Genomic DNA, 17,849 nt, shown 5'->3' with positions numbered 1-17,849 from the left:
AGGGGGTGCTGACCTGGGGGTGCTGCCCCCCTGCCCCCCCCCGGGACCGGCTACGCCCTGGCAGGGTGACACGGGACAGCCGGACCCGCCTGTTCCTCTTCCCCACACCAGGCAGAGCGGCCGGAGCGCAGGCGAGTCGGGCTGCTGTGGCTGGGAGGGGGAAGGGGGGCAGGAAATGCCCCGCTGGGACCCCCGGGAGCTGCCCAGCCCTGGAACAGCGGGAGCGGCGTGGGGACTAAACTGGGCTGCACTGGTTTGAACTGGGAGGGGGGACCCGCTGGGAATTGAGGGGTCCTGATTCCCGTTTCCCCCCAGGCTGCCGCTGCAGGGGAGGGACCATGGGGCTCCCCGCGGCCCCGCTGGTGCTGCTGCTGCTGCTGCTGCACCCCATGAGCTCCGTGCTCCTCTTGTCCCCCTGCTTCCCCTTGCTGCTGGACATTTCCGAGGAGCTGGACCTGAGCAACAGGAGCAGCGGCTGCGCCGAGCTGGACTGGAGCCCGTTCCACCGGCACCGCCGGCTGCTGCTGAGGCACAACGGCATCGAAGCCCTGAGCCCCTCGGCCCGCCTGGGGCCCGGCGTGGAGGAGCTGGACCTGGCGGACAACCGGCTGCGGGAGCTGCCCCGCGGCTTCTTCAGCAACGCCACGGCGCTGCGGAGCCTGCGGCTGGAGGGGAACCCGCTCCGCGCCCTGCCCCGCGCCGCCTTCCAGCCCGCGCTCAGCTCGCTGGCCGTGTCCTGCCGCTGCGACCTGCTGGCCACCGTGGTGGCCCCGTGTGCCCGCGGGGGGATCCGCTGCCTGTGCTTCACAGCCAGCCGCCATCCCTTCAACGCCACGGAATTCCACGCGCGGGAGTGCGGGCTCGGCGCGGGGCCCGTGGCCGGCGTGGCGGCGGCGGTGGCCGCGCTGGTGGCCCTGCCGGTGGCGGCCGCGGTTTGGTGGCGGCGGAGGAGAGCGGGGGCCGCGGTGGGCGGCGTGGGGAGGGGGAAGCAGGATCCCGGCGGAAACCTGCGGCAGCCGCGCTACATCAGCCGGGACGCCGGGAGCGGCCCCGCCGATGCCGCCGATGCCCCCGACTACGAGAACGTCTTCGTGAGTCCCGGCACGGCCCCGGTGGCTGCGCACGGGTGGGCACCGGCGCACGGGTGGGCACCGGCGTGGCAGGAGCCGCGCTACAGGTGAGGCTCCGGCCCAGGGATGGACGTTCCGGGAGTGTTCCATCCCCTCCCTGCTGTGCTGGGCCCTGATGTGGTACCCTGCCCCATCCTGCCTCATCCCACTCCATCCCGTGCTGAACCTGATATCCCACCCCATGGATCCCATCAACCCCATCCCATGGATCCCATCAACCCCATCCCGTGGATCCCATCAACACCATCAACCCCATCCCACCCATCCCATCAACCCCATCCCATCCCAGCACAGCCCAGCCCAGACTATCCCATCCCATCCCATCCCATCCCATCCATCCCATCAACCCCATCCCATCAACCCCATCCCATCCCAGCACAGCCCAGCCCAGCCCAGACTATCCCATCCCAGCACAGCCCAGCCCAGCCCAGACTATCCCATCCCATTCATCCCATCAACCCCATCCCATCCCATCCCATCCCATCCCATCCCATGGATCCCATCCCATGCCATGGATCCCATCCCATCCATCCCATCCCATCCCATCCCATCCCATCCCATCCCATCCCATCCCATCAATCCCACCCCATCCCATGCCATGGATCCCACCAAACCCACCCCGATTTCTCCTCCCGGATCCCCCAGCCCTCAGGTCCCTCTGGATGAGGATTATTTCCTGGAGCGCGCGGCCGAGCCCGGGGACCACCAGCCCATCTACGCCAACACTCTGGGCCCCACCGAGGACATCTACATCATCCCTGACCACTGAGGGGCCGGGGGGGCGCGGGGCGGGCCGGGGGTCCCCTCTGTCCCCGAGGGGACGGGGACATTCCCGGGGCCGCGCTGGCTCCCACGCGGGGGGATTTTTTCGGCAGCGCCCGTCCCCTCCTCGCCCCGGTTCCCGGGGGGGATGAGGCTGAGCTGCCTTCTCCTCCCGGGGCCGGGGCACGCGTGGGGTCCCGGGGCCGGCCGCAGCAGCTGGGGCTGACCACGGCCGTGGCTTCCTCTTCCCCTTCTGGGGCCCACGGAGGGCGTGGGGTGCGCCTCGCCTGGGGACGTGCTGGCGGTTGGGGACATCCGGTGCCACCTGCTCTCGCTCTTTCCTGCCGAGCCGGCCACCTCGGGTACCAAGAAAACGCTTTTTTAAATAATCCTCCTGGTGGCACCGCGAGCTGCTGGGTTCCACGGGGACCCGTGGCTTGGCTGGCTGTCCCCTCAGTCCCTGAGAGGCGTCTCTGTGCCCCATTAAATGGTTTAATTATCTCTAATTACCTGCATAGCCTGTGGTCTGTGGGCTGGGTTTTCCCTGGGGCTCCCAGAGTCTGTGTCCCCAAAGTGGGGGTCCCGAGGGTCCAGGACCCTCAGGGACAGGTCCCCAGAGTCTGTGTCCCCAAAGTGGGGGTCCCGAGGGACCAGGACATTCAGGGACAGGTCCCCAGAGCTCGTGTCCCCAAAGTGGGGGTCCAGAGGGACCAGGACCCTCAGGGACAGGTCCCCAGGGCTCGTGTCCCCAAAGTGGAGGTCCAGAGGGACCAGGACCCTCAGGGACAGGTCCCCAGAGTCTGTGTCCCCAAAGTGGGGGTCCCGAGGGTCCAGGACCCTCAGGGACAGGTCCCCAGAGTCTGTGTCCCCAAAGTGGGGGTCCCGAGGGTCCAGGACCCTCAGGGACAGGTCCCCAGAGTCTGTGTCCCCAAAGTGGGGGTCCCGAGGGTCCAGGACCCTCAGGGACAGGTCCCCAGAGTCTGTGTCCCCAAAGTGGGGGTCCCGAGGGACCAGGACCCTCAGGGACAGGTCCCCAGAGTCTGTGTCCCCAAAGTGGGGGTCCCGAGGGTCCAGGACCCTCAGGGACAGGTCCCCAGGGCTCGTGTCCCCAAAGTGGGGGTCCCGAGGGTCCAGGACCCTCAGGGACATGTCCCCAGAGTCTGTGTCCCCAAAGTGGAGGTCCCGAGGGTCCAGGACCCTCAGGGACAGGTCCCCAGATCTCGTGTCCCCAAAGTGGGGGTCCCGAGGGTCCAGGACCCTCAGGGACAGGTCCCCAGAGCTCGTGTCCCCAAAGTGGGGGTGCCAAGGTCCCAAAAGCCAGGTCTCTGCAGTCCCTGTCCCCAGAGAGGCCATCTGCACGGCTTGCATCCCCAAAATCCCCAACCCCAGAGCAGAGATGCCGTAGCCCACCTCCCCCAGGCCCAGGTCCCCAGCAGGAGCTGCTGAGGGACCGGGCACCCCCGGATCACGCTGGGACTGGGGACAGAAAGGACCTGTGAGCAGCAGAGCCACCCCAGCGAGCCACGGGGAGGCCTCGGGGACACGGAAAGCTCCGAGGGGGTTTTCCCCATCCCTGTGGTGCCCGCGGGCTGGAGGCAGCTGGAGATGGAGCAATGGTCACCTCCGGGCTGGGTGGCACCCCCAGGGGCCGGGGCTGTGCCCAGCGCCCTTCCCAAGGACACGAACATCTCAAAGGTCTCTGGGAGCAGTGCCCAGGCGTTACTCACGTGCTGGCACTGGGAGCCGTGAGGATTTAGCAGCAGATCCTTGTGGAGTCAGATCCCAGGGGAGCTGAGGGTCTGAGGAGCAGGGGGCCTGTCAAACCCCCCCCCAAAGGTGTGCAGGAGGAGCAGAATCCCTGTCACCATCACTTTATTCATTATTATTACATCCTTCTGGTTTTATAGAAATATATAAAATAGAAAAACATAAAACCCCCTCCCTCTTTCCCCCCCAAAAAAAGGATATTTTGCTATAAAATGCAATAAGTTAGAAATAAATAACTGGGTTGCATAAATAAGTCTCTGAGCACAGAAGAGGTTTGGAGTGGGATATGGACACCTGGGCACAGACCCACCCCAGCCCATGGGGGCGTCTCTTGGGTGGGAAGGATTCACCTGCTCAATAAAATATTTAAATTTTAAATTAGAGAAGAGACAGGGGTATAAGTTGTTTTGGGAGAGTTCACAACTGGAGATGCTGGGGCTGAGCTGGTGGCAGAGCTGGAGACCCCAGGGCCGAGGTGCACAGCAGAGGCAGGGCTGGTGAGGTGCTGCAGGATTTTGGGATACTGAAGACTCCATGGCTGGGCTCAGGTGGATCCAGGGCTGGTGTGGAATCACTTGGTGCCACAGGATTTTGGGATACTGAAGACTCCATGGCTGGGCTCAGGTGGATCCAGGGCTGGTGTGGAATCACTTGGTGCCACAGGATTTTGGGATGCTGAACACTGCATGGCTGGGCTCAGGTGGATCCAGAGTGGTGTGGAATCACTTGGTGCCACAGGATTTTGGGATGCTGATGCTGAACACGCTATGGCTGAGCTCAGGTGGATCCAAGGCTGGTGAGGTTCACTTGGTGCCACAGTATTTTGGGATGCTGATGCTGAACACGCTATGGCTGAGCTCAGGTGGATCCAGGGCTGGTGTGGAGTCACTTGGTGCCACAGGATTTTGGGATACTGAAGACTCCATGGCTGGGCTCAGGTGGATCCAGGGCTGGTGAGGTTCACTTTTTGCCGCAGGATTTTGGGACGCTGGCGCTGCCAGGAGCCGGGATGGCTTTGCCCCTCCTGGCCGGTGCCACGTCCCAGCTGGAGCTGCCAGCGCTGCCCTCAGGCACAGTGGCACCTGGTGACCAGCATGTCCTCGAAGAGGCTGGACACCAGCCTGCCCTCGCTGTCCAGGTGCATCAGCACCATGGGGTCGTAGCCTGCGGGGACGCAGCAGGGCGGAGGGGCGGCCTTGGACAGGGAGTGCACTCGGGATTTGATCTGGGCGTGCATGCTGGCCGGTTTGTAGTTGTGGGGGCAGGAGCCCTCGCAGAACCTCATGTAGTAGCTGTTGGGGGCGATGACCCAGTCCGACCAGCCGATGTCCTGGAAGGAGACCTTCAGCGACTTCAGGCAGCATCTCCCATCGCTCTTCCCGCACTCCTCCTCCAGCCCCCGAGCTCTCCTGGCCGCCCGGGCCGGCTTCTCCAGCGTTTCCACCTCCAGCACCGGCGTCTGCCCCGGGGACGTGGCCAGGGCGGCGGTGGAGTCCAGCTGCAGGCGCAGCGTGGGCTCGGGCCCGGCCAGCCAGGGCTGCATTGCTGCCGTCAGGTCCAGGCTGCGGGGATCCCCCCGCAGCTCCCGGCTCTGCAGGAGCCGCCGGCCGCCCTCGGCTCCCCGCAGGATGGAGATGCTGACCCGCGGTGGCTCCTCGGTGTCCCCGGGCGGCGACGGCGGCTGCTCGGAGAGTTTCAGCTCCGCCCGCACCACGCGGAGCTGCCGGTGGAAATCCGCGCTGCGGGACAGCAGGAGGTGGTAGCGGTAAGGAGCGCGGGGCTCCCGGTGGCCCTGCGCGTCCCGGTGGCCTTGAGAGTCCCGGTGGCCCTCGGGGGTGTCCAGCCAGCGCAGCACTGCGGGGACAGAGGTGACAGCTGATGTAAGAGCCAGCAAATTCCTCATCAGCCCGGGTTTGGGATCGGCTCCGGCCAGGCAGCCACGCTTTTGGTTCCAGGGAATCACCCACATCTTGAGGAATGCTGGAAATGCTTTGCTAAGCTCGTCCTCAGAGCCAGCATCTCCAGGGTCCCCCAGGCTGGAGGATCTCCGTTTTCCTGGTGCCGGAGAAGGCGTCCCAGGACCCACTGGAGCACCCCCACCCAGCCCCCGACTGTCCCCACCCAGCCCAAGGGGGATTATTTCAATTACTGAATCCAAATTTTAATATTAATTCACTTATTTAAATATTTAAATCCCCCCCCCCCATGCACATAATTCCCCAAACTGGAGCTCAAGCTGGGGATCGGGGGATGGCACCTCCTTTCCTCCTCCCGCTCGCCCCCAAATCCCTCGAGCCCCACTCCGAGCCCCCGAGCTGCCGCTGATCAAAGCTTATATCTCAACCCCCCCCTGATTTTTTGGTGGTTTTAAACCAAACGGCTCCAGCTGCGGCTCCTCCCCACTTCCAGGGCAAAGGAAGGAGCGGGATGAGGACGAGCGTGGCCACCGTGCTGCATGGCCGGTCATGTCCCCTGCAGCGGGGTGACATTCCCGAGGAAGGGACACGCCGCGACACACGCGTGTCCCGGGGGACGAGGCTCGGGGGGCGACACGGAGCCACGGCCACTCACAGGTGGGGGTCAGGCGGTGCAGCCGCCGGGTCCTGCTCACGGCTTCTTCCTCCTCCTCCTCCTCCTCCTCCTCCTCCTCCTCCTCCCGGCTCCGGTTCCCCGCCAGCTCCGCCACTTTCTGCTGGTAGAGGCGCTGCGCTCTCTGGATGCTCTCCTGGTCCAGCTGGCGCCGGAGAACGGGGGGAGCCGGCATTCCCAGCCGCTCCAGGAGCTCCTTTTTGACGGCTTCCAGCTGGAGCGTGTCCTGGCCCCACGCGCGGGGCCGGGAATCCACGGCCACGGGCAGCAGCAGGAGCTGCAGGCAGGTGAGGGCGGCCCCGAAGCCCCGCAGCGCTCTCGGCATCTCCCTCCTCAGCATCCTGCAGGAATCCGCCGGCTCCGGGGCAGGATTTGCTCCCAGATTTTCTGCAAAGGCTGGACGTGCTGCTGCCGGCGGTGCTGCCAGGGGAATGAATGAAGAGGACCTGACCTGACTTTATAGGAGCCGAACTTTGCCCGCCCTCCGTCCCCCCTCCCGAGGGTGACGCCGGACAGAACTCCCGGCAGGAATCTCTCCTCTCCGCTGGGATTTTCAACGGGAGCTCTGCTAGAGCTGGAGCCGGGTGATGTATAAACCGGTTCGCAGCTGCGGAGATAAAAAAAAAAAAATACGGAATACTCCTTTTTCAGACACAAACACTTCCCTTCTGCCTCCCGTTTTCCCTTGGGGAATCCCCCTCACCCCCGGCGGCGGCGGAGCGGGGATGATGCGCGAGGAGGGAGCGCTGCAGGCAGCGGCATCCCGAGCACGGATCTCCCATCCTGGCATCCTCAGCCACCTCCTCTGCCCGTCACCTGGCGGCTCGGGTCGCTGTCACGGCACGGGGCTGATCCTCCCCTTCCCAAAATCCCGGCGGAGCGGGGATGGGGCGGGGAGGCGGCAGCTCCTGCCGGGTGCGCGGCCGGGGCAGGGGAAGGGTTTGCTCTGGATTTTGGCCCTGCGGGCAGGTGCTGCCGGGGGAATGGGCTCATCCCGAGCCTGGATCCTTCTTCTGAGGCAACCGTGGCCGGGGTTACGTCATCCCAAACGGAGGCAGCCGGGACGGAGCCGGGCACGCCGGTGGCACGGGTCCAGCGGGGCCTCGTGCGCCGGGCAGCGCCGTGCCAAGAGCGGGACCGGGCAGGGGGAAATCCACAGTGGGAACGACCCCCGGGGGCCAGCACAGCCCCGGCGCTCTCCCAGCTCCTCCTCAGGGATGCTCGGAGCAAAAACACGCGAGCAGAGGGATCAGGAGCAGGAAGGAGACGGGCAGGTCCCCCCCCGGGGCAGGCCAGGCCATTCCCGAATGTCCTGAAGTCGATCCAAGCGCCTGGGCTCCAGCTGTGCTCCCGCCGGGGTCGGTAATCCCGGTAATCCCGGTAATCCCGTGATTTACGGCTCTTTGTCCCCGCTCCTCCGGGGCTCCAGCCTTGCCCCGGCTTTTCTCGCCCAGTTGCTCAAGGGGTTGCCCGAGGCAAAGCCGAGACCGAGTTTTCACCCTAAAACACAGAAAAGGAGAAGTTCGCCAGGATGAGCAGGGTGATGTGGAGGGGATCGCCCCGGCCCTGGCTCCGCTGCCCTGCCCTGGCTCCGTCCTTGCAGCAGGATGGGTGAGGAGGAGCAGGAATTCCTCCCAGGCCCCCTCACTGCTTTTCCCTTCCCACAGCTCCGCCTTGGAAGGGAATCCCACGTGTGGCTCACAGGGAAACCTCAGGTTTATCTCCAGGGCTTCATCCCACATGGATTTGGGCACCATGAGTGGGACGTCACCCATCCCTCCGGCAGCTGGGCAGGGATGAATTTCCTTCCTGGAGCACCCCAGGGAATTCCCAGAGCCCCAAGCCTGCTGGGATCCTCTCGCAGGGATTTTATCAGCTTGAGGTGATCGCAAACCTCCAGCCCCTCAAATCCAGGGAAGAAAGGAGAGGGAGCATCACCCCAGGAGGACACAAGGGCAGAACCACCACGCCGTTCCCTCCCCTCCGGACATCTCCATGTCCACATCAGGCACCAGCCCAGCCAGCAGCCCCCTGCGCCATCCCCAGAGTGCCAAACGTGCTGATCCAGAGCCAAAACGGAGCCCTTGGCACGGCCGGGTGCAGGAAGAGGCCCCGACCTCTCCGGTGACATGGAGCAAGACCCGGCAGCAACCCCGAAATCCCAAAGTTCTGCTTTCGCAGTGGATTTTCTGCCAGCCCCGTGTCCAGGAGTGACGCACTCCAAGAGCATCAAAGGTTGCTGGAGCCGGATGTTTTCCCCCAAAGGCGCCAGCAGTGGAAGCCGGAGATTTACAGTCCAGCAAGGGCCATAAAAGAGGGATTTTGGGAGCAGTGGTTTGATCCTGAGCGAGAGATGATGAAACGTCCCGGCGTGTCCTCACCAGCCTGCAAGGAGGGATTGCGCAGCCTCTGCATCCCACGTTTCCTCAGCTCCTCCTGGACACGTTCAGAGGTGGAAGGTCAGGTTAGTCCGTGCCTTTTCCCAGCAGGATGAAGGTTCCTCTCCAGTTCATCCACCCCATGTGGGTCCCTCCTCTCGGCACAGCTCTCCTGGCACGGATCTGGAGCAGGGGATTGCTGCTCCCAGGGAAAAGCGGCTGGGATGGGCTGAGGGTGAGGAGGATCGAACTCTGGCACGTCCAGGAGAAGCTCCACTTGTGCACTGCTGAGCCTGGAAAGGTGTGGAAGTGCCCAAGGCCGGCTTGGATGGGGTTTGGAGCATCCTGGGACAGTGGAAGGTGTCCCTGGCCAAGGCAGGGGTGGGACTGGATGGGCTTTAAGGTCCCTTCCAACAAAATCGTTCCATGATTCCAAACAAATAATTTATTTAAACAAATAATTATTTAAACGAAGAATGCTTTTCCCTTCTCCAGATGCTGGTGGGGAACATGGCAAGGACACAGAGCAAGGGGCTCCAGAGGGCTTCAACTTCCCAAAACGCAGGAAATTCCCCCAGCTGCCCGAACTGGCAGAAACGTTGGGGTTTTTTGTAGAGTTCCTTATCACAAGTGGCGAGAGGGGAAGTGCTATCAGTTCCTCACAGCTGCTGAGCGAAGGATCCCCAAAAACGTGCTCTGGGAATTGGTGGCATCACCCTGGGACCGACAGAGCGGGACCAGGCCCTTCCCACATCCTACAGGACCTCGGTGCTCCCCAGAACCACTCAGGCTGAGCAGGTTGGCTGCTGCAGGGAGGAGATTCCCTGGAAAAAGCAGCAGCAGGATAAAGAAGGGAAGAGCAGCCTGGCTGCCGGCAGCCCGCGAAGCTCCGAGCGGCTCGTGGGGCTCGGCTTCGAGGGAATGATTTGGGATGAGAAAATCTCTTTGCGGGTCTCAAAGGGGCACAGAGGGATGGGAAGCACGGCTCTCCCTCTGCTGCCAGCGGGGGATCTTCGGGAAGCTGCATCCTGTGTTTTCCCAGCGCTGGCTGCTGTCCTGATGGATCAGCAGAGTGGACGCTGAGGCGACCTTTGGATGTTTCTAAATCAAACCCAACCACGACGGGTCAGAAAAAAAAGCAGCTTTTGCCCCCGGCACAGCGGGAATCGCGTTTTTTTTCTTCCCTTTGCTGCGAGTTTACGGCATCTCCCAAAAATGAGACTTCTGCTCCACTTGGACAAAGACATTCCCGCCCCGGCTGCACCCGCGGTCAACGATTAACTCGGGTTCCCAACCCCCCAGGCCGGGAAGGGCAGGAAATGCCTCTGGCCTGACCACCAAAAATGGAAATCTGCCTTGGGAGGTCCTCACTCACGCCACCATCACCTTCTTCCTGGATGCTCCAGCTTCCCAAGGAGCTTCTCCCCTGGATGGACTCTCCGGGCAGGGATTTCCAGGCAGGGTCTGTGCTCTGCCCAGGAGGATTTTCGGTTTGCAGATGTGAAATAGAATCCCTGAGAGCATCCTTGGGGTTGGGATTCCCTGATCCTCGTGGGTCCTTTCCAGTTTAGGATATTCAGGGTGAGGATGTTCAGGGAGCAAGCTCAGCCTGGGCAGGATTGATGCCATGGGTGTGGGGAAGAAGCTTTAAAAAGCAGATTTTCCATGGTGGGAGCATCTCCCTGCTCAATCCCAAAGTGCCAAAAGAGCCATTTTCATCCATTTTTGGTGCAGATCCAGGAGGAAATCCCAGGCCAAGCTTTCGGGAGCGTGGTGATCCCTTGGGACGCCGACGCTGAGCCCAGGGCAGCCAGGTCAGCTCTAAATCCTTCCTCCAAAAAAAGTTTTCCAGCACTGAGCAGGGGGGAAAAAACAGACGGAAAGAAGCAAACCCAACCCGGGCACATCCCAGAGCTGCATCCCCTGTATCAAGAAGAGAAAAACAACCCCAAAACCGCCTTAAAAACCCCAGGGTTGGAAGAGCCTGGATGCTTTCTGAAGCACGAATTGCAGTTTTGGACGAGGAACGAGCACAGAAGCTGCTGGAGAATTTTGGGGGGGTCTCTGGGTGTGTAAATGTTAGTATACAACGTGTAAATAAAATGGGTACATTTTAGTATACAGTGTGTAAATAAAGTGTGTACATTTTAGTAATTAATTTAAATTAAATTCACTTTAAAATTAAAAAAAATTAATTAATTTAATTAATTTAAAAATTTGAATTACATTTAAAATTTAGATTTTAAAATTAGGGGCAAAAGTGTGGATGTGGCACTTGGGGACACAATTTAGGGATAAAGGTGTGGATGTGGCACTTGGGGATGGAATTTAGGGATAAAGCTGATGATGTGCCACTTGGGGACACAATTTAGGGATAAAGGTGTGGATGTGGCACTTGGGGACAAAATTTAGGGATAAAAGTGTGGATGTGGCCCTTGGGGATGGAATTTAGGGATAAAGGTGTGGATGTGCCACTTGGGGACACAATTTAGGGATAAAGGTGTTTATGTGATACTTGGGGACATGATTTTGGGGTAAAGGTGTGGATGTGGCACTTGGGGACACAATTTAGGGATAAAGGTGTGGATGTGGCACTTGGGGACGGAATTTAGGGATAAAGCTGAGGATGTGCCACTTGGGGACACAATTTAGGGATAAAGGTGTGGATGTGATACTTGGGGACACAATTTAGGGATAAAAGTGTGGATGTGGCACTTGGGGACACAATTTAGGGATAAAGGTGTGGATGTGGCAGTTGGGGATGTGATTTCGGGGTAAAGGTGTGGATGTGGCACTTGGGGACACAATTTAGGGATAAAGGTGTTTATGTGATACTTGGGGACGTGATTTTGGGGTAAAGGCGTGGATGTGGCACTTGGGGACACCATTTAGAGTGGCCAGAGCACTGCTGGGGAACAGGCTTACACCAACCACCACCTTCAAAGCCAAGAAAAGGCTGAGAGGACACCGGGAGTCAGAGTTAAACTCTTTTATTTCCTTTAAACAGGGCTCCAAATCCTCAGCTACAGTCCAGGCTGGCAGTACAAGCTGGGAGCGCGTCGCTGGTCCCCGAGCCCACAGCCCCTCCGGGATTTTTGGGATTTACAAGGCACTGCAAGAACACACGGACAACAGGAACCCCAAGGGGCTGGCCCCGGCGCTCCAAGAGTCCTGACAAGCACGAGGTGACACCTGAGGCGGTCACACAGACACCGGGTGGCTTCACGAGGGACACACGGAGGACCTGAGGGTGGGGAAGGGTCTGGACAAACACCTCGCTCCAAGAGGAGTCAGCAAAACCCTCAGGAACTGGGTTAACCCAACCAAAAGTGAGGATGGAACAGCAAAACCTCCAAGAATTGGGTTAACCCAGCCAAAAATGAGAATGGAACAGCAAAACCTCCAAGAATTGGGTTAATCCAACCAAAAGTGAGGATGGAACAGCAAAACTCTCAGGAATTGGGTTAATCCAACCAAAAGTGAGGATGGAACAGCAAAACCTCCAAGAATTGGGTTAACCCAACCAAAAATGAGAATGGAACAGCAAAACCTCCAAGAATTGGGTTAATCCAACCAAAAGTGAGAATGGAACAACGAAACTCTCAGGAATTGGGTTAATCCAACCAAAAGTGAGAATGGAACAACGAAACTCTCAGGAATTGGGTTAAACCAACCAAAAGTGAGGATGGTGCCAGCAAAACTCTCAGGAATTGGGTAAACCCAACCAAAAGTGAGAATGGAACAACGAAAATCTCAGGAATTGGGTTAACCCAACCTGAAGTGAGGATGGAACATCAAAACCTCCAAGAACCGGGTTAACCCAACCCAAAGTGAGGATGGAACATCAAAACTCTCAAGAATTGGGTTAACCCAACCCAAAGTGAAGATGGAACAGCAAAACCTCCAAGAATTGGGTTAACCCAACCCAAAGTGAGGATGGAACATCAAAACTCTCAAGAACTGGGTTAACCCAACCCAAAGTGAGGATGGAACAGCAAAACCTCCAAGAACTGGGTTAACCCAACCCAAAGTGAGGATGGAACATCAAAACCTCCAAGAACTGGGTTAACCCAACCCAAAGTGAAGATGGAACATCAAAACTCTCAAGAATTGGGTTAACCCAACCCGAAGTGAGGATGGAACATCAAAACCTCCAAGAACTGGGTTAACCCAACCCGAAGTGAGGATGGAACATCAAAACTCTCAAGAATTGGGTTAACCCAACCCAAAGTGAGGATGGAACAGCAAAACCTCCAAGAACTGGGTTAACCCAACCCAAAGTGAGGATGGAACATCAAAACTCTCAAGAACTGGGTTAACCCAACCCGAAGTGAGGATGGAACATCAAAACCTCCAAGAACTGGGTTAACCCAACCCAAAGTGAAGATGGCAGAGCAGATCCTGCTTGCTGCCCCTGCCAGGTCCCTGTGTGTGTGCGAGCACACCCGGGGAACTCGGTGCCCTCTCCGAGGAGCACCCCCGGATAATAACGGGAATTCCCACCAGCTCAGGGGTTTTTCCAGCCCCATTTTTCCACCCACCCACCCACGGGGGCAAACCCATCCCAACCGTGAGCCCAGCACAGGACAAGGCACTCCCTGATCATCAAAGTAAACATTTGTGATTGAAGAGGCTGGTGCAGTCGAAAACCCGACGGTGGATTTTGAAGTACCACGGGGTTTTCTCTAAGGGCAGGGATGGTTTCGTTTCCCATCATCAATTCCTATCTGTGGGGAGGCATTTCCTTCCCTGCTTTGTCTTCAAATAGACTGAGCAGAAGCAGGTCCCAGGTTTCACTGAACACCTCGAAGAATTAACAACGCCCTCAGCTCTGGAGTTTTGGCAGAATTTCCCTTTCAGCACATAAGACACTCATCAGACAGAAATACAAGATTATTATTTTTTTTTTTTTACGAAAAAGTGCACTTTATACTGCAAAAAAATTAGGGATTCTGGTGCAAAAATAAGGAATTCATCTAGATCAAGATGAGTATTTATGGTATCAACAAGGGGGGGGGTTTTCTCTCCATGTCAATAAATTTAGAAAGAGCCTTTGCAACTCTGAAATTCCTAGCGTTAAAATAAAATTAAATTGTTAAAATATTATTGGATAAAGGATTAAAGGAAAAGGAGGTAAGAGGGAGGAAGTTACTTTGGGAAAGGATCTGTACAAACTCATTGCTGACAATTTCCTCTGCGCTGTGGGGTGAAATCTGAAAATCGGAATGAAGAAAAAAAAAACCCACCAAAAAAAACCTTTTTATGCCTAAAGATCCTGATTTTCACTCGGATTTCAGACACCACCACTCCCTCCTGCAGCAGCTCCGAGTCTGAGAGTGAAAAATCCGGGAGAAATGAAAAGGTTCAGGAATCACAAGGAATTACCCCACAACCCCCCCATGGCCAGAGCATCATCCCTGCTGCAGCTCCTGTGGGATTCACCAAATTCCCTCCTCCTCAGCCTCTGCCCAGTTTTGGTTTCAAGAAGCTCCACCTCCTCCTCCTCCTCCTGCAAATCCTAAAAAAAATAAAATTAAAAAAAAAAAAAATCCCTAAAAAAAAATAAAAATCCACCCAGCAGGGCAAGGAGTCAGAGAAGCCCAGGATGGGTTGGGTTGGAAGGGACCCTAAAGATCACCCAGCTCCAACTCAGCTCCAGGTTATTTGAGCATCAGAAGGAATTCTGTGGATTTTTAACTTTTTTTTTAGACTTTCTCATCAAAACCAACGACACTGGGAGCCTGTGCTGTCCGAGCAGGCTTGGCAACTCCTGGGTTTTTATTCCAGCAGCCTGGAATAATCCCCTTTTCCAGCTGCTGAGGCACTGGAAGGTTCAATATTGCCTCTTTTGGGATACCTGGGGGGGTTGGATGCTACATCTACACCTGGCCCCAGGTGAGTTCAGCCACAATCCACCTTTTTCCACACCCCAAATCCCATGGAGGTGAAAATTCCCACATCCCTGCCTCAAGGAACGTCCTCCTGCCGTGGGCATCGCCATCCCCACGGCTCCACGGATCCCAAATTTATCCCAAAGCAGAGCAAATTTATTTTTTTTTTTGGGTTTTTTTTAGGATGTCTGGAAGCCTGCAGGGAAGGACTGGAACAACTCTGGGAGCTCAGGAGCTCCTGGCTGCAGCCTCGTGTCACAAGCACACCTCAAACCCTCTTCCTCACCTTCCCATCCTTTCCCACTCCTCGGGAGCTTGGGGGATGCTGCAGGGGAGGTGAACGGCTCTGCAGGAGCTGCCAGACTCCCAAAAACCCCCAAAACCCCCCCAAAAACCCCCAAAACCCCCCCAAAAATCCTCCAACCACACCACAGAAACCCTCAGGCTGGGAGGGATCCCTAAGGATCATCAAATCCCACAGGGATCCTTGAGGCCGAGAGCCTCCCAAGCTCCTTTTTCCTGGGGTTTTAAAGGAGATTCCCAATTTTAATTCCCAATTTAATTCCCAATTGAATTCACCTCCCCACAGCAGCATCACCAAGCCGAGACATTGCTGAGTCTCTGGAGCTCCTCAAAAAATCCTCTGCAGGATTTAAACAACCTTGGGACAAAGAAATTGTCACCCCACTGCTCCAGGCAGATAAATGGCACCAGACCCCATCCAGCAGAACCTCCCTAAATTCACTTTTCCACACCCAAAATCCTCAGCCCCGTCTCCCCCCTGAGCCTTTATCCCCAGAGAGGATTTTGTACCTAAAATTTAAGATTTTTAAAATATTTTTTTCCCACATTACAGGCACGGGAATGAACGCTCCACCTGAACTCCCTACGCTTTTATTTGCCAGCACAAAGTTTTTGGGCTTGGCAACAGGTCTCCCAGTCAGTGCAAATTAGCAAATTCTATTAATTGATGATTAATAGAAAGGAAAACAAATAGGGTTTAGCAAAACATCAGCTTTGTTTTGAAGTTCTGCATCAGTTTGATGTTCTATTCCCAAAGGAAATAGGGATCTGTAAGAAAAGATCCGTGAATTGGACAAAACAAACAAACAAACAGAAAACAAACAAAAAAACCAAAACCAAACAAAAAACAAACAAAAAAACCAAAACCAAACAAAAAACCAACCAAACAAAAAAAACAACCAACTTAAAAAAATCCCAAAACACCCCCAAAATATTTAATTTAGGTCACATTAAATAAAATCAGTTTAATGCCATTTTTCCCCAGTTGGGCTACAGGAAATTTCTCTACCACCAAGACACCTTTTATAAACACAACCTCAGGCTAATTTCCCAAACCCCCCACCTCTGCCAAAAATTAAAAAAAAAAAAAAAAAGAGTATAAAATAAATTAAATTTTCTAAGGAACTGAGCACGTGGAGCTTCCCCCCAAAAACAGATCGGGAGGAAAAGCAATGCCCAAAACATTCCCAAAAAATGGGATTTTTAACGTTGACCCACCCAAGGCCAAGCACTGCAGCCCTCAAATTCCAGCAGGCACGGAGGTGGCTCTGGATTTTCCCTTGGAGGAGCAGAGAGCAGCCAGAAAAAGGAATTCTTTTTAGGTGCTGAACAGGATTTAAGTCGCCAGGCTGAAGAAAGCCACGTGGCAAGATGCTGTGCCCACGGAACTGCTGCTGGCTGTGCTGCCTGCTGCTGGATGCTGGGGCACCAAAATGCCCAGGGGACCTCCAGGACCACCTGGGGCACCAAAACACCCAGGGGCACCTCCAGGACCACCTGGGGCACCTCCAGGACCACCTGGGGCACCAAAACACCCAGGGGAACCTCCAGGACCACCTGGGGCACCTCCAGCCACACCTGGGGCACCTCCAGGACCACCAGGGGCACCAAAACACCCAGGGGAACCTCCAGGACCACCAGGGGCACCTCCAGCCCCACCTGGGGCACCTCCAGGACCACCCAGGGGCACCAAAATGCCCAGGGGCACCTCCAGGACCACCTGGGGCACCTCCAGGACCACCCAGGGGCACCAAAACACCCAGGGGCACCTCCAGGACCACCAGGGGCACCTCCAGCCCCACCTGGGGCACCTCCAGGACTACCCAGGGCACCAAAAGGCCCAGGAGCACCTCCAGCCCCACCTGGGGCACCTCCAGGACCACCCAGGGGCACCTCCAGCCCCACCCAGGGCACCAAAACACCCAGGGGCACCTCCAGGACCACCAGGGGCACCTCCAGCCCCACCTGGGGCACCTCCAGCACCACCCAGGGGCACCTCCAGCCCCACCTGGGGCACCTCCAGCACCACCCAGGGGCACCTCCAGCCCCACCTGGGGCACCTCCAGGACCACCCAGGGGCATCAAAACACCCAGGGGCACCTCCAGGACCACCCAGGGCACCTCCAGGACCACCCAGGGGCACCAAAATGCCCAGGGGCACCTCCAGGACCACCTGGAGCACCTCCAGGACCACCCAGGGGCACCTCCAGGACCACCCAGGGGCACCTCCAGCCCCACCCAGGGCACCAAAACACCCAGGGCACCTCCTGCCCCACCTGGGGCACCTCCAGCCCCACCCAAGGGCACTTCCAGCCCCACCCAGGGGTGCAGAGCCAGGGATGTCTCACCTGGAGATGCTGATCCCACCCAGGTCCTGCCCCAAACCCTCCTGTGGGTCCCTCCCGGCCCCTGCTGAGATTCCACCCCTGGGATTTCACCGTGGCCTCACCACTCCATTGATTTCCCTCTTCCATTTCACCCCGGGGGGAGAGCAAAGCAGTTTTCCTGGGAATTTCTCCATCACCAAACCTTGGGGGGAATATATTCCTCTTCCCCAAATGGAGCAGCTAGGAAACAGCCAGGACAAAGAACTTCCCACCAACCAAGGAATAAATCCTATGGGGGTAAAGAACTCAACTAATCACAAAAAAAAACCAACCAAAAAACACCTGTGTCAAAGCACGAAGATTTCAACAAGAAGATTTCAACAAAATATTAAATAAAATAAATTACTAATCAGAGAACCTGACAAGTGCTACCTTGGCAATGACAATATTTCGCTTGAGGGCAAATTCCTCTGAGCAGGAAGGGCTGGGTAGTGGAGAGAGAAGGAATTTCCTTGGGTCTATCCAAAAAAATCCTCGTGCTCAGGTGCCCCCAGCAGAGCCCCTGCAGCTGCAGAGTTTTTGTCCCCTCTCAAGGGTTCCAGGAGTAGTTTTGGCACCAGATTCCTCCTGGCGAGCTCAGGGCAGCTCTCACTGAGAGTTCCTACAGCAGAGCCAGCCAGCACCACAGAAATCCAAAGTCAT

At 57.3% G+C, this 17,849-nt stretch overlaps 2 protein-coding genes and 1 long non-coding RNA gene across 3 annotated transcripts; 1 reads left to right on the top strand and 2 right to left on the bottom strand.

Moving 5' to 3' along the window:
- The first annotated feature begins 335 nt into the window (after positions 1-335).
- LOC116184539 (uncharacterized) lies at positions 336-1,899 on the top strand. Its single transcript, XM_031507178.2, has 2 exons — positions 336-1,177; positions 1,776-1,899. The coding sequence occupies exons 1-2, from the start codon at positions 339-341 to the stop codon at positions 1,897-1,899; spliced, it is 963 nt and encodes a 320-aa protein (XP_031363038.2). The 5' UTR covers positions 336-338.
- A 2,622-nt stretch (positions 1,900-4,521) lies between these two features.
- GDF15 (growth differentiation factor 15) lies at positions 4,522-6,573 on the bottom strand. The gene is made up of 2 exons (XM_021545100.2): positions 6,231-6,573; positions 4,522-5,513 (listed from the first exon to the last, which is right to left on the bottom strand). Exons 1-2 carry the CDS (start codon positions 6,571-6,573, stop codon positions 4,726-4,728), a joined length of 1,131 nt encoding a protein of 376 aa, XP_021400775.2. The 3' UTR covers positions 4,522-4,725.
- Positions 6,574-11,600: 5,027 nt separating this feature from the next.
- Positions 11,601-16,337, bottom strand: LOC110478472 (uncharacterized). Its single transcript, XR_002466762.3, has 2 exons — positions 16,039-16,337; positions 11,601-15,588 (listed from the first exon to the last, which is right to left on the bottom strand). It is a non-coding gene; the product is annotated as an uncharacterized LOC110478472 (long non-coding RNA).
- Between the last annotated feature and the right edge of the window lie 1,512 nt (positions 16,338-17,849).

Source organism: Lonchura striata, chromosome 28 (assembly GCF_046129695.1).
Source record: "Lonchura striata isolate bLonStr1 chromosome 28, bLonStr1.mat, whole genome shotgun sequence".
Taxonomy (NCBI): Eukaryota; Metazoa; Chordata; class Aves; order Passeriformes; family Estrildidae; genus Lonchura; species Lonchura striata.
The sequence above is the reverse complement of the archived record's forward strand: the minus strand, read 5'-3'. Positions and strand labels throughout refer to the sequence as shown.